Genomic DNA, 14,224 nt, shown 5'->3' on the forward strand with positions numbered 1-14,224 from the left:
CGCTCTCCTTTTTCAAGCAAGCCTACCACCTAGTTTTTGGTGTTATGTCTTGCCTCATGCTACATACTTAATCAATTGCATTCCTACTCCTTTTTACAAAACATATCACCTTATGAAAAACTCCATGGCCACCCATGTGATATTTCTAACCTTCGAGTTTTTGGTTGCTTGTGTTATACTAACACTCTTAAAGCACATCGACAAAAGCTTGATCCCCGAGCGCATCCTTGCATCTTCATTGGCTTCAAATCACATACTAAGGGATATTTAGTTTATGATTTACACTTGCATAATATTACTTTCTCACGAAACATTATATTTTATGAGGATCACTTTCTATTTCTTAATAGTACACAAACTTCGGTACCCACTCACACTGCTCCAGCTCCGAAATCATTTTCCGGCAACCATCTCAACCCGATTCCTGAAACCACACCACCCCATCCCATGAACCAGACATTATCCGATCCTGATTCATCAGTTCACACTTCACACCCACAGCTTCACCGGTCTACACGCACAAGGCAAGCCTCGACATACCTCCAAGACTATCACCGTGATCTCACTTCACTCACTGCCAATGCCTTTACCACTGTTCGGTATCCTCTTAACTCAGTCTTGTCTTATTCTTGTCTTTCTCCCTCACATCTTCATTTTGTCATGTCTATATCGTCAACCACCGAACCTACCTCTTATGCTGAAGCTTCTCGTCATGACTACTGGATTAAGGCTATGCATGCTAAGCTATAGGCTCTACAACTGAATAACACTTGGACTCTTACCATTCTTCCTCCTCACAAAACTGCCATTGGTTGTCGTTGGGTATATAAAATCAAGCACCGCGCTGATGGGTCTATAGAAAGATACAAGGCACATTTAGTCACGAAAGGATACACTTAAACAGAGGGTTTTGGATTATCTCGATACCTTCTCGCCAGTTGCAAACCTCACCACCATTCATCTCCTTTTCTAGCTTTGGTTGCTTTCCATCAATGGCATCTGCGACAACTTGATGTGAATAACGCCTTCCTTCACGGTGAGCTTAATGAAGAGGTTTACATGCATGTCCTTCCTGGACTTCTAGTCACAAGCCCGAACCAGGTTTGTCGTCTTCAACGATCTCTATATGGGCTCAAACAGGCTAGTCGACAATGGTTCACCCGGTTATCGACCTTCCTTGCTTCTCATGATTTTCAGCAATCACCAGCAGATCACTCTCTCTTTCTACGCTTCAATGCTAACATTACTACGCCTATTTTTCTATGTTGATGATATCATTGTGACAGGTAATAGTATTACTGAAATTCAAACCATCACTGCTCTGCTTGATCAAACATTCAAGATTAAGGACCTTGGCAACTTGAAATTTTTCCTTGGGCTCGAAATTGCTCGATCTGCTCGCGGCATCCACTTATGTCAACGCAAGTGCGTTCTTGATATTATTGCTGACTCAGGCATGCTTGGTTGTCGTCCAGCTTCAACCCTCGTGGATTATTCCACTAGGTTACAGGCTTCCTCGGGCACCCCATTATCCGGTGTATCTTCATCCTCCTATCGTTGCCTGGTCGGACGTCTTATTTACCTCACCAATACGTGCCCCGACATTGCCTTCGCCGTCCAGCAACTTATCAGTACATGTCCACTCTGACAACCACTCATCATCAGGCAATTTTTCATGTGTTACATTATCTTAAAGGATCACCAGGCTCGGGTCTCTTCTTCGCTGCTCATGGCACTCCTCAACTTCATGCTTTCAGTGACTCGGACTGGGCTAGGTGTCGTGATACTAGACGTTCCATCACCGGCTTCTCCGTTTACTTCGGTTCTTCACTGATTTCTTGGCCCTCAAAGAAACAATCCACCATATCCCGTAGTTCTTCAGAAGCCGAGTATTGGGCCTTAGCTTCCACTACCTGTGAACTGCAATGGCTCACGTTTCTTCTTCAGGATTTCCGTGTGTCCTTCATTCAACCAGCTACTCTTTATTGCGATAATCAGTCCACCATTCAAATCGCTTCTAATCCTGTCTTCCACGAACGCACCAAACACATAGAAATCGACTGTCATATCGTGCGGCACAAGGTTAACGCCGGCCTCATCAAGCTCCTTCCCATCTCTTCTTCCATGCGACTTGATAAAAAAATAAAAAACTAAAAATATGTTTAAATAGTTTTAATTTTCTTCTTTAAATAAATATTATACTACTGAGGTTCTTCCTTATTCTATTACTTGTATTCGTGCATTCTCACATCTTCCTATACGCCCATTCTTTAAAAATTAATTTATAAAATAATTTTTAAAACTATAAACAAAAACACATTTCCAGAACATATGCAGTGCATGAATTTTATAGAAAACAAATTTTTTTTAGTAATACTCATACTAAGATCTAAGATCTTTACGGTATCATCCAATTGGTAATTTATTGATAAATAAGTTTAATATTTATGTGTTGACTGATTGTATAAAAATTTTACATTATCAATATATAATTATTTTTTTTCTCTTGATAAATATAGTCATCAAACTTTAGAAAACATATAGATTTAATTTCTTTCAACTTTAGAAAAACATGATAAACTCTTAATGAGAAAATACACTTGAAATCAAACTTTTTAATGTTTATGCACTGATTAAATGATTATTTAAATGTAAAACTTTTTACACAACAGTACATATTCTTTTTTTCTCTTGATAAATATCGTCATCAAACTTGAGAAAACATATAGATTTAATTTCTTTGAACTTTAAAATAACATAATAAACTCTTGAAAGTAATGAGAAAATCCACTTGAAATCCAAAATCCAAATACCTTAATATGAAAACATAAAAGCTTAACGTTTAAACAAAAATATAAGACTACACTTTTTCTCATGAAAGAATAACCTAGTTTTAAGAATGACTTAAAACACACTAAACTCGGCCTAATAGTGATAGCTTGTATAGCAATGTCCAAGCTTCAATCTTTGTTGTCACAATTATACACAAAAATAAAAATAAGAATGACCTTGTTTCGCTACCAACACTAATATAAAATACATTGCTCAGAAGAATAGATGAAGCAAAATGGTGAACAATATATCTCACTTTCAATCCATCCACTGCGTATAATGACGGCCAATAAATGTGCCAAACGCTCAAAATCATACACAATGCAAAAACCCCACCACTGCCCTTACGTTAACTATAAACGAAACTGCGTTTACATAACGGTATATCTTTTCTATGTAAATTCAAACTGAAACAAGCTCAATGTGAGGGCGAATATTTTTCAATCTTCATTGGTGAATAGAATAATTTAATCCCACGATTAAACTGCCCTTGGAAAAAGAGAATTTTCATTATACTAAAATCATTGACATGTTACTACTAACTACTAATAACCAAGCTTCCGTTTCTTTAACTTTGCCATTTTTCTTCTCCTCTCTCTTTCCTCTTCCTCCTCGATTAACCTAAGTTGCTCCTCGTCCTCCTTTTTAGCAATCATTTCACTGCATGTGTATAACAAAAAAAAATCATCGACAACCCAAAAAACTACTTAATATAAAAAGCGTCATTCAGAAATCATATGATTAAATGGCAGTAGGATTTATAACACAATCATGTAGTCAGGGAAATGGAAGGGAAACCAAAGTATTGATGCATGCAACTACTATTATGGGAAGAAAAAGTAAAGGGAAAGAGGTAAGGATGAGCATCAATAAGTGCCAGGAAAGGCCAACTTTTGAGCGCAAAATGAGGAAAAGAAAGACTTTGCTTTAGCAGAGAGATCAACTTAATTAACAAGTAAAAGCAAGACAGAATAAATCAAAAGTGGCATTTAATTTTAATCTGAGAAACAAACCTCCTCTTTTCTTCCCTCAAGATTTCATCAAAGCCTGCCTCCATATCGTCGACGTCATCATCATCAACAAATTTATTAGGGTTGTAACTGCAAATGGACCAACAAATGATTATTAAAAGTTCTAAATAATCATTAATGTATGAAATTGAGACAATCTAAATAGTTCTAAATATTCCAAGTTCCAAAAATTTTCTTTCTCTCCAAAAAACAAAACAAAGAACACATTCTATAAAATTCAATGTTATCTGCATATTAGTTAGAAAAACAAAAACTTACTTAAACATATTTCTGATCATGTTCCTGACATCCACTTCGTCCTCCTCATCATCAAAGGGTCGTTTAGCAGCCTTAGGCTTGGGACGACGATCTTGCGAAGCAGTATGCACTGAATTTTGTTTAAGTGGCCTATTTATCTGGCAAAACGAGTGAGCAATTTAAATATATATTTTAAAGAAGCTAAAGGTATAAATCCATAAATGTAAGGGATCCATGACTAAGTGAACAAAATTATATAGCCCCACACCTGTGGTTTTGATGATGCCACTGGTTGTTTTGGTGCCATTTTAGGTCTATATAGTTCTCGTATGTCTTTTCTTTGTTCCACACTCTGCTTTTGAATTCTTTGTTCAACACTCTGCTTTTGAATTCTTTGTTCAACACTCTGCTTTGGAAATCTTTGTTCAACACTCTGCTTTGGAATTCTTTGTTCAACACTGTGCTTCGAAATTCTTTGTTCTACAATCTGTTTTGGAATGGATGGATGATTCTTCGAAGGGAGTGATTTCTGCATACCATTCACTGGGTTTTTTATAGCAGGTGTTGAAGACTTATTCCCAGTGGTACCAACAGAAATCTTTGAAGGCAAGCCTTTTGGCCCAACAGGCCGGCCTGGTCCATTACCACTGTTGTTACCAGGCTGTTTCCTAGAATCTGCTGATGCCATACTAGGTTTACTGGTTGAACTGGTCCTGTAACTGGATCCTGATTTAGGAGGCAAATGGCCAGCTGCAGAACCTACATTCCGTTCCTCATGACTGGCACGAACATGCTTGCCACCATTGCTCAAAGGCAGTTTATTCCTTGCTGGAACTTGAGCTGGTCGTCCCTCTTCAACATCAGCAAAAATCCTGTATAAGTTTCCTTAATTACAATAACATGCTTTAATCCAACATTCAACACCATATACACACATCACCAAGTGCAATATACCAGAATTTCGTATAGGCATATTCTGAGATGGGGGGGCTTTAGAAGGAGCTGGAAGTTCCGCATCATCAGATAAAAGAAATGAGTAATCTCTAGTATTCTTGATTTTCTGGGCTTTAACTTTCATCTGTATGAATATGAAAAAAATCAATTAGAGCAGAGGTTAAGCTACAACGTGACATGAAAAACTTAACACAGATAGCCACAAGACCTCGCTGACTTTGGGTGCCAGATTATGAGATGAAGACTTTGATCCTCCACTAGGTACTTTATTCTGGTTCTTCTTCTGCAGACAATATCATTATGAGGAAACAAGATTCAATAAAATACTCCAGGGAGAAAATACATTATATATCACCCAACTGCTGCATATTCTCAGTGCTTAAGCAAAAGTAATTGTGTGATGTTAAGAATTATAGTTTTAGGGTAGAAGGAAAAGAGAGAATGATAGCTAAGAATAGTAACAGTAAATTATTTGACTGGCTGTAATGCGTTACAATACCCTAACCAAATACTCCCATTTATACTAAAAATTATGTCAACTTTACTTGTACAAGCCTAAATCCATTTACAATAAGACTAATAACCTAATTAAATTATGGAGCAATAAAGTATACAGAAGATATAAAATAACCAGGAAACAACTCCTAAGTTTCTCCAATTAGATGACTAATAGATTCCACAAAAGGTTCTGAAAGTATAAGACAATCTAATTATATTCTAACACTCCCCCTCAAGCTAAATCTTACTAAGCTTTATTTAGAATTATAATTACAAGTATTAAAACCCAAAAACATAAGACAAATGGCATGTCATTTAAACAAGAAGCACAAAGAATAGAAGAGAAGCTTTGCTAAAACATCCAAAGATAGAGAGAAGCAAATGCTAGACCATTTAATGTTCAAGAAGAAAAGAATTTGGGACACCCCTGCACCAAATGTAACACTCCACTCTGATATCATGTTAAGATTTATAGGTTTAGCCACACTTTGGAGCATTTGGTGGAGTGAAAAATGTGTAATTGGCATGCCCTAAGGATCGCAAGAGCACATGGTGGATCTATGGGTGTGGTTCAATGACCTAGTGCCCTGGCCCATATCCAATGCCTTAAATATGGAAGGGTGTGGTATCTGATGCAGGGTGCTATAAGAAGAAAAGAACTTGGCACACCGCTGCACCAAATGTAACACTCCACTCTGATATCATGTTAAGAATTATAGGTTTAGCCAAACTTTGGAGAATTTGGTGGAGTGAAAAATGTGTAATTGGCAAGGCCTGCCTCTTATCGATTTTGAGTACTTTTGAGTTTTGATCATCTAGAATGCATTGCATGTCTTAGAAATTATTTGTTTCATTATGTTTGGAGTAGCAGTCACTCTGATCTGCTATACTACTACAGCATTTTGGGGATGCTTCATGTTGTTTTCCAGATTTTACTTTAGTCACACTACATGAATTATTGCCAAAGAAGCTTCCAAAGTCACAATAAGAAGAAAAGCATTAGGAGCTTGACATTAAAGTAAAATATTACTACAATAATAAATCCAACACATCAAACACCAGACTTTATTTAGGTATTCCTCCACTCAAAAGATAGCAGGCAAAACAGGAAAAGGAATCATGTGATATATTTAAAACAATAAACAGCTCAAGTTCCTTATGCAACTTCTTTTATTACTTTATAACCTTTATTTTAATTTCTTTTCACATTGCTAAATGGGAAATAAGATGCCAACTGCTACAAGATTCCAAATAGTAAGTTTAAAATGTTTAAGATCACTTCAAAAAATAAAGGAATTGATGTAATGGGACATAATGAAAGATCAATAATATTATACAGAACTTAATACAAAAAAGTTATAAAGGAACACCAAAACAGAAATTCTGAAGACTTACAATGCGATGTGGGTCAGAAAACCTAGATGCCAAATGCTGATTTTCTAGCAATGACTTGCTCTCCTGAATTACTCTCTGTGCAATAACTGGTTGAGATGGACCAAAAAAGGAACCATAACTGCAATTGAAGATTGATACAATATTTTCAGTATTCCTGTTGGCAAATTTCAACTTACCAAGACAGCATGTCAAGCATCAAAATACATAAATGAAGAGCACAAAGCATGTATAATAAATATCACCCAAACAAGCCAAAAATAAATAGTAACAAAATCTTGAGCCCCAAAATCACAAATTGCACAAACGAAATAAAAGATATCTTAAAAACCAAACAGAAATTAAATAATACGCAAAACTAAACTCAAAGCTATTTCACAAAGAAATGATTATACACAATCAATATAAAAAGTAAAATGCTCAGTTAAAAGAACAAACTAATGGATTGCGTGTAATCAACTGAGCATCTTACTTTTTATAAGGTAATGAAAACATCTATCCAGCTGTAGGGAAGAGCAAAAAATTGTTAAGCAGCAACTAGCCTCCAAACAGACAAAAAGCAACCTTCCAGGTGTGGAATAAAAATTCATCAAATAAGATCATGTTAATGAGATTATAGCCTATTTTGATTCCATATAGATGTCCATGATAAACAAGATACTTTATCAGATTGATGCCGTCATGCCCCAAAGGGCAATGTTAAAGAGAGAGAAGGTACAATTGAACTTACTAAAAGAAAACAAATTTGGATTCTCAAACCAAAGCCCCAATCAAAATAGGATATGTTGGCTCGAGACTTCCTCAAAGCACTCATGCAACAAAAAGTTGTTGTGGAAAAGATGGTTGCAAGACTCACTTATCATAAGGAAGCTTATTCTTGCTTCGATCGGTTGAATCCCGGCGCGAAGTACCACTACCACTACTCTCCTTCTTCATCTGCTTTCTAATGGATTCTTTCAACTTCTGCCTCAACTCAAGGTACTCCATTTCTTCTTTTGAAGGCTTCCTAGGCGCCTCTTCCTCTTCTTCATACTCTTCCTCAGCCTCCTCTTCATACTCATCTTCATCCTCATAATAATCATCGTAACCCTATGGTTCCATCAAATAGGGAATTATCATGAGGCAAAAATGCTCCATAAAACTCAAACAGCAAAAGGAAAGGCAACAATAAACAAAGAGCAGTAAAAGGTGAAATATAGACTTAAACCCTAAAAAGTAAAGAATGCTTACATCTCCTTCATCGCCATAGCCCCGCATTGTGGTTTCAATAACAACAACAGAATCACCGATCGCAACGAATATTTCCTTGAAAGATCGTTCTGTTGGTGCCAATTACACAAAGAACGCGAATTAGATTAGAAACAAGAAAATTACCCAATCCAATAGGACGGAGAGACAAAAAAATAAATAAAATCTGCTCTGGAAAACTAAAATTAGGGTTACGAGAAGCACAATTCGCCAGAATGGGAAAACAAACCAAAAACTATAAATTTAGATCATTGATTGTTCCCGAATGCACAAAAATTGAGAAATTGAAGGAATTATGCAACTAGAAAACCCTAAAACTGAATCGGCGGACATGACATCGAGCGAATAGCAAAACGAAAGCATTACAAGATAGAAGCTATGGAAGAAAGGAAAATTGCGAGAGAGGAAATGGAGAGAGAGAACTTACAATGAATGATCGATTCACAGCGCAAATCGTTGAATGGAGAAACCGGAATGAAAGAAAGGGATTTGGAACTGCAAGAGTAGCTCCTTTTATTGTGTTCGTCGGGTTGCAGTATTTTTTTTTTTATTTTTTTATTGGTGATTTAATAAAAGATTGCAAAAATTTCTTTACAGTGAGTGACCCAATCTTATCGTATATTATTTCCGACACCTTCAAGTGATGGTTCTGGAACTATATACCCAAAACCCATTAGTTATTACCCACCCGACCCGGATCCCTTTACGGTGAGGTGTATTTGCACCCACATGCTGTGGCCAGGCCTGTCCAACAACGGGAATAATATACCTAAGCATACTTATTCAACTCTCCTTAGAATCCTAAATAAATTAAGAATTGATCTATTTAACAGAAAAATTCTTATTTAATTTTTATCATGTAAAATTCTCTTAAATCGGTGACCATCATATATTTTAAATGAGATTAACCTCTAATCTAATAGATTAAAAAATATTTATAATTTCTTATGCAAGACAAAAAAAAAACTCAGCCCAATCAATTAGCCCGATCGAACCCATGGATGAGCCAACTCACCTATTGGATCGTGTGTACATGCAGACCATTGACACAGGTCACTGATTCGCTACCAAATCATACTAAATATCATATCATAATCTTATTTATGTGAACTCAACGGTTATTACAATAAGTACATCAATTTTTTGAGTTATTTTATATATCATTTAACTTGTGGAGTGATAAAGTGAAAGAAATAAAAAGAATTACAATACATTCATGTTTAATGACGTTTATATATTTTTTAGAAAAATAATAAGTAAAAAATGAATAAATAAATTATCATTTAATTAATTCAATATACTGAATTTTATTATTCTCATGTTATTTTTCAATAAATAACATGAAAAGGTTCTAGTGAGTAGCACTTTATAACGTGTATTTAATGGAAAAAATTAATTCAATTTTCTTTTATATTTTTAATATTATATTTTTAAGAATTAATAAATCAGAAAATTAAATAGAACATTTATATAGAAATATAATAAATTTAATATACATTTTATTTATGTTTAATAACTAAATGTGAGAACTAAAAAAATTTAAACATATAATTTTAAATAGTGATAGCCTATATTGATTTTATATTAAAAAGTTGCATGCATATAATTTAATTTTTAAAATTTTCCAATTTCAAGTGAAATCAGAATTTCTATATTAACTTAATCAATGGATTTATTTATGTTTAATAACTAAACTAGTCTGCAATCCGTGCATACGCACGGGTCGCTTGGTTAACGCAATTTCAAAGCTTAATATTCATCCAAATTTAAGCAAAGATTGAAGATTAAATACATAGATGAATAATATTCATAGGAATCCAATTGTTCAAATAACAAAATTAACAAAGCAACCCGTGCGTACGCACGGGTCGTTTGGTAAGCGCTATTGCAAAGGTTAATATGCATATAAATTTAACCAAAGATTGCAAAGTTTAATGTACATATAAGATTAAATACATAGATTGAACCATGAAGCATGATAAAGCTTAATATTCATAACAAAACAATTGTTCAGACAACAAAATTAACAAAACATCTGGGGCAAAATTCACAAAATACAAAACAAAGTTTAATCGGTATCGCTATCACCCCAGTCCTTTTGTCTTCTAATTACAATTTCCCAAATTTTTTTATGGCGCTGATAATAGAATGACACTTCATCTCCATGATCGAAGTCGCTCTCGATGAGAAAGTCATACCATGGTTGAAGAACGCTCTTATCACCAATGTCAGCATAATTTATTTTCTGCACTTGTTAAAAAAATTAAAATTTAGGGGTAAAAATACTGAATCTAAGTACCCGTGAATTTGTTTAAAAGCATTCAATCTAGACAACATAATATTTACATAAACCACCAAGAACAAAAAGGTGTCCTAGTAGAATACACAGCTTTGTATTCTTATTCTTAACTTCATGAATACATTATGCATGTCTCAGCAGAAAGAAGAGTCCAATAATTATCAAAGAGTATACTTTTGATTCACTCTCACAGTTTTCTGACAATATTATCTAGATAAGTATTTGCAAGCCACCAAAAATCATATCAAAATCGGAATGCACCCATGAATCTTTTTACATTGTAGTGATAATATTTCCAATGATAATACATTTAGACCTGTGCTTGTTTAAAACTTTATCTGTTACCATTTGATGCATCAGAAAATTAACTTAAGAAAACCAACCAAAAGCTCAGAACTAAAAAAAAAATATTATCTGCAATGTAAAAATCGATACACTTTACTTACAGTAATATGAGTAATTATTTTTTAGTGTCTCTTTTTAAAAAACTTAACTCACAATTAACCAATCAACTTTAATAATCTAAAATCCTCAAGAACGGGCAAATTCTCAAAAATGTTTTTTTTAAAAAAACTAAAACAGTTACCAATCCTCCAATCCCTTTGATTATCTCAAGAACGGGCAAATACCCCAAAGTTACAAAAATAAAATAAAATCAAAACAGTCGGAGCCTAACCATTCCATGAAAAGCAAAGCATAATATATTAACTAACCATGTACTAATCAATAATATACTTGAATGCAAACCACATTCAAGTATTTCACAATGTCTTTTGCTTTTTCACTATATTATAGGCCAAAACTTACCTTGTTAACAAACTAAAGCCATGCCTACCGGATTCTGCAAAAATCAACAATTTACAAATAATGAATTAGAATGTCCATTAAAACTCAAAATTAATCAAACCTTTGGACTTGATTGTGATTTGTGAGTGAACTAAGTAGATTGAGAAAATAGGCCATTGGTGCTTGTATATGTGTGACAAAAAAAAGTAAAACATTAAAAAGGATATATAATAAGTTGGCAAATTAATAAAATAAAAATAAACACACTTGCTAAAGTTAACTCAACAACACATAATAATAATAATAATAATAATAATAATAATAATAATAATAATAATAATAATAATATGACTAATAACATCAATCTATTTTTTAAATGTCATATGAATCTAATTATTATCACAAAACTTGATTTAGAAGACAAATTTGAATCACAGGATGAAAGTCATTATTCTATTATGTGCATTCACACGGAGATATCAAAATGAACATTTTCAACAGAATATACAATCAAAACTTGAAAGTATACAACAGCTTACTCCGCCAAAGCAATGACCATGATTGTTGCAGCTTCCATGACCCATGAAAGATGATTCCACATAAATCCTAAAAACTTCAAAACCTTGGTCTCCTGCAAAATTCATACAAAAGCTTAGCAGAGAAACTAAATCTGGAAGTAGAAACCAATAATAAACAATATAAATAGCAGCATACTTCTCGAGGCTCCAATAATTGTGTCCTCAGTTTTGCTATTTTTGCCTTGAGTTGATAATAATAATAATAATAATTACAACAACAAGAACAATAAGGCAAATAATATCAACAAAAGGCAAGAATATTGACCAATGTAGATCGAAGCATTAAAGATTTTACACCAGAAAAGGGAAAACCATCTCGGTCCTTTAACAAATGGGAATGGAAGCTCCTGAAATTACCCTCAGAACCCGACCAAGCAAAAACAAGAATCCGAAGAAGCAGAAAAATAAAAAAAGAATCCGAAGAAGCAAAATGCTTTTCTTTAAACTTGGACGAAGCAACCAGAAAGCTTAATAAAACATAAATCTAGGAGCTTCTACCTATGTATTAAAACAAAAAGATAAAATTAAAACTCATGGAGAGTTTACTAAGGAAGGACATAGGTTCAAACTTAAAACCTTTTTGAGCTTTGTAATCTTTAGATAAACCATTTCCAACCTGCAATCACAAAGAAATGGTAAATCATTTCCTTACAGCTTCAAATTTAAAAGAATAAGCTTGGAGAAAAATAAAACCTTAGTACCAAAACAGATTTATAGTCAAATTGGGACACAAAGGCGCTGAATACCAAATACAAATTGTTACTACTTTGTAATGTAATTTATAAAAGAAGCATTAGTTGATGACTTCAATTTCCCAGTGATATTATGCAGAATGATATTATGTAGGGTACATATATCAGATGAAATGTATAGCATGTACCTTTTCTGAATGACTTTTTACTACTTTTTTACCACGGTAAAAAGCTAGTGAGGGTGTGCCTTTGGCATTATGTTTTTAGCCTGTCCATCTCTGCCTCTTTTTCCTTTTGTGTTGAGCCATACAGTGTTCAGAAAAGCCATTTATGCTTATTATATAGATGAAAATAGCAATGTCCATCTAATAATCCAATATTTCCCATTCTACATATTAGTACCATCAATGCTACACATTGTCTAACATGTTCTTTATTATTGGTTAAATTTTAATAAAAATTATAAATTCATGAGTGAAGTTTATTAAATAAGAAGTGAGACCTATATTTTTTTTGCAATTTTCAATAAATTCCAGTTAATAATAGAGAATGTGCTCAAAAGAGTGTGTTGCTGACATTTTTCTTAATATCATTATACATGCTATTTTTTAGCAATTATCTCTAATACACTAAATATATGCTGACACACTTGAGTGAAGCCATAGGCAGGATCAGGATGGAATGTAGAAAATGCTAGTCATTTCTAGAGAAACATTTTGGAAAATGGAAGAGTACCTTTACCTTCAATTTTGATTGAAGACGCGTTCTTTCCACCCCTTTTGCGTTAGATTTTTCTTCTATTTTTCTTGAAGACTGATTAAGAAACAAAAGGTAAAAAAGAATAACTTAGTCAATTAAACTCTAATAATCTAATGAATATTCTTCGTATTACAAGCACTAAAATGTAATAGGCAAACATCAAGAGTTAGTCCAACCTCTTTCCCTTTCTCTGCTCTATGTCAGGTTTTGGGCCCATAGTAGTTCATAGAGCATTTCCACTTTTATCCACATTTTCAACCTTAGTTGGCCTATTCAAAAATAACTTCTAGAGGGTCATATACAAAAAAATTCAACTTAAGGAGAAATTTCAATTAAAATTAGAAGAGATGTTGTTAGAAAAACTCGCAAGTTATAAAGTATATTTGAATCACTTTGTATAACAATAACTTCCTACATTTCCTCCTGTATTCTACATTTATCTATAGTTTCCTTGGTTAGAATTCTCCTAAAGAAAGCTACCAACAAAAACATGATCTCATCATATGGTAAATTGATCATCTTAAGCACACTAATACAATGAAAGACATAAAGAGAAAAGAACTATGAAAACTACATAACGGAAATGAAACTTGTGTAATGAAAACACATTATCAGTGCAGATTTAAAAATTTACCAAAAATAATAAATCTGAGACAGGTAATATATCAACCAAGAAAAGAAAAGAGACATATTATTGAAAAAGTAAAGCATGCATAGTTCCATTGTTAAATACCATATCAGGCAACCAAGTTCAAAGTCACAACCCGAAAAAATAACTATTAGTTAAGAAAAAAACATGCATAAAAATAAACAAAATTAGAACCTTGCAAATAGGAACAAATAGTAAAGAAACAAACATGCATAACAACAAAAGGGAAAAAAAACTTGCCTGTTGGATGCTTCTCTGTCGATAGCCCG

General features: G+C 33.7%; 2 protein-coding genes across 2 annotated transcripts; one reads left to right on the top strand and one right to left on the bottom strand.

Annotated features, from left to right (window-relative positions):
• The first annotated feature begins 1,126 nt into the window (after positions 1-1,126).
• Positions 1,127-2,154, top strand: LOC102668665 (uncharacterized mitochondrial protein AtMg00810-like). The gene is made up of 2 exons (XM_006586440.1): positions 1,127-1,631; positions 1,706-2,154. Exons 1-2 carry the CDS (start codon positions 1,127-1,129, stop codon positions 2,152-2,154), a joined length of 954 nt encoding a protein of 317 aa, XP_006586503.1.
• A 930-nt stretch (positions 2,155-3,084) lies between these two features.
• Positions 3,085-8,816, bottom strand: LOC100819902 (protein SPT2 homolog). The gene is made up of 10 exons (XM_006585829.3): positions 8,620-8,816; positions 8,175-8,263; positions 7,801-8,033; positions 6,948-7,065; positions 5,263-5,337; positions 5,055-5,178; positions 4,369-4,952; positions 4,122-4,258; positions 3,846-3,932; positions 3,085-3,492 (listed from the first exon to the last, which is right to left on the bottom strand). The coding sequence occupies exons 2-10, from the start codon at positions 8,199-8,201 to the stop codon at positions 3,378-3,380; spliced, it is 1,500 nt and encodes a 499-aa protein (XP_006585892.1). The 5' UTR covers positions 8,202-8,263; positions 8,620-8,816; the 3' UTR covers positions 3,085-3,377.
• Positions 8,817-14,224: the final 5,408 nt, after the last annotated feature.

The sequence above is a fragment of the Glycine max genome, chromosome 8 (genome assembly GCF_000004515.6).
Source record: "Glycine max cultivar Williams 82 chromosome 8, Glycine_max_v4.0, whole genome shotgun sequence".
NCBI lineage: Eukaryota > Viridiplantae > Streptophyta > Magnoliopsida > Fabales > Fabaceae > Glycine > Glycine max.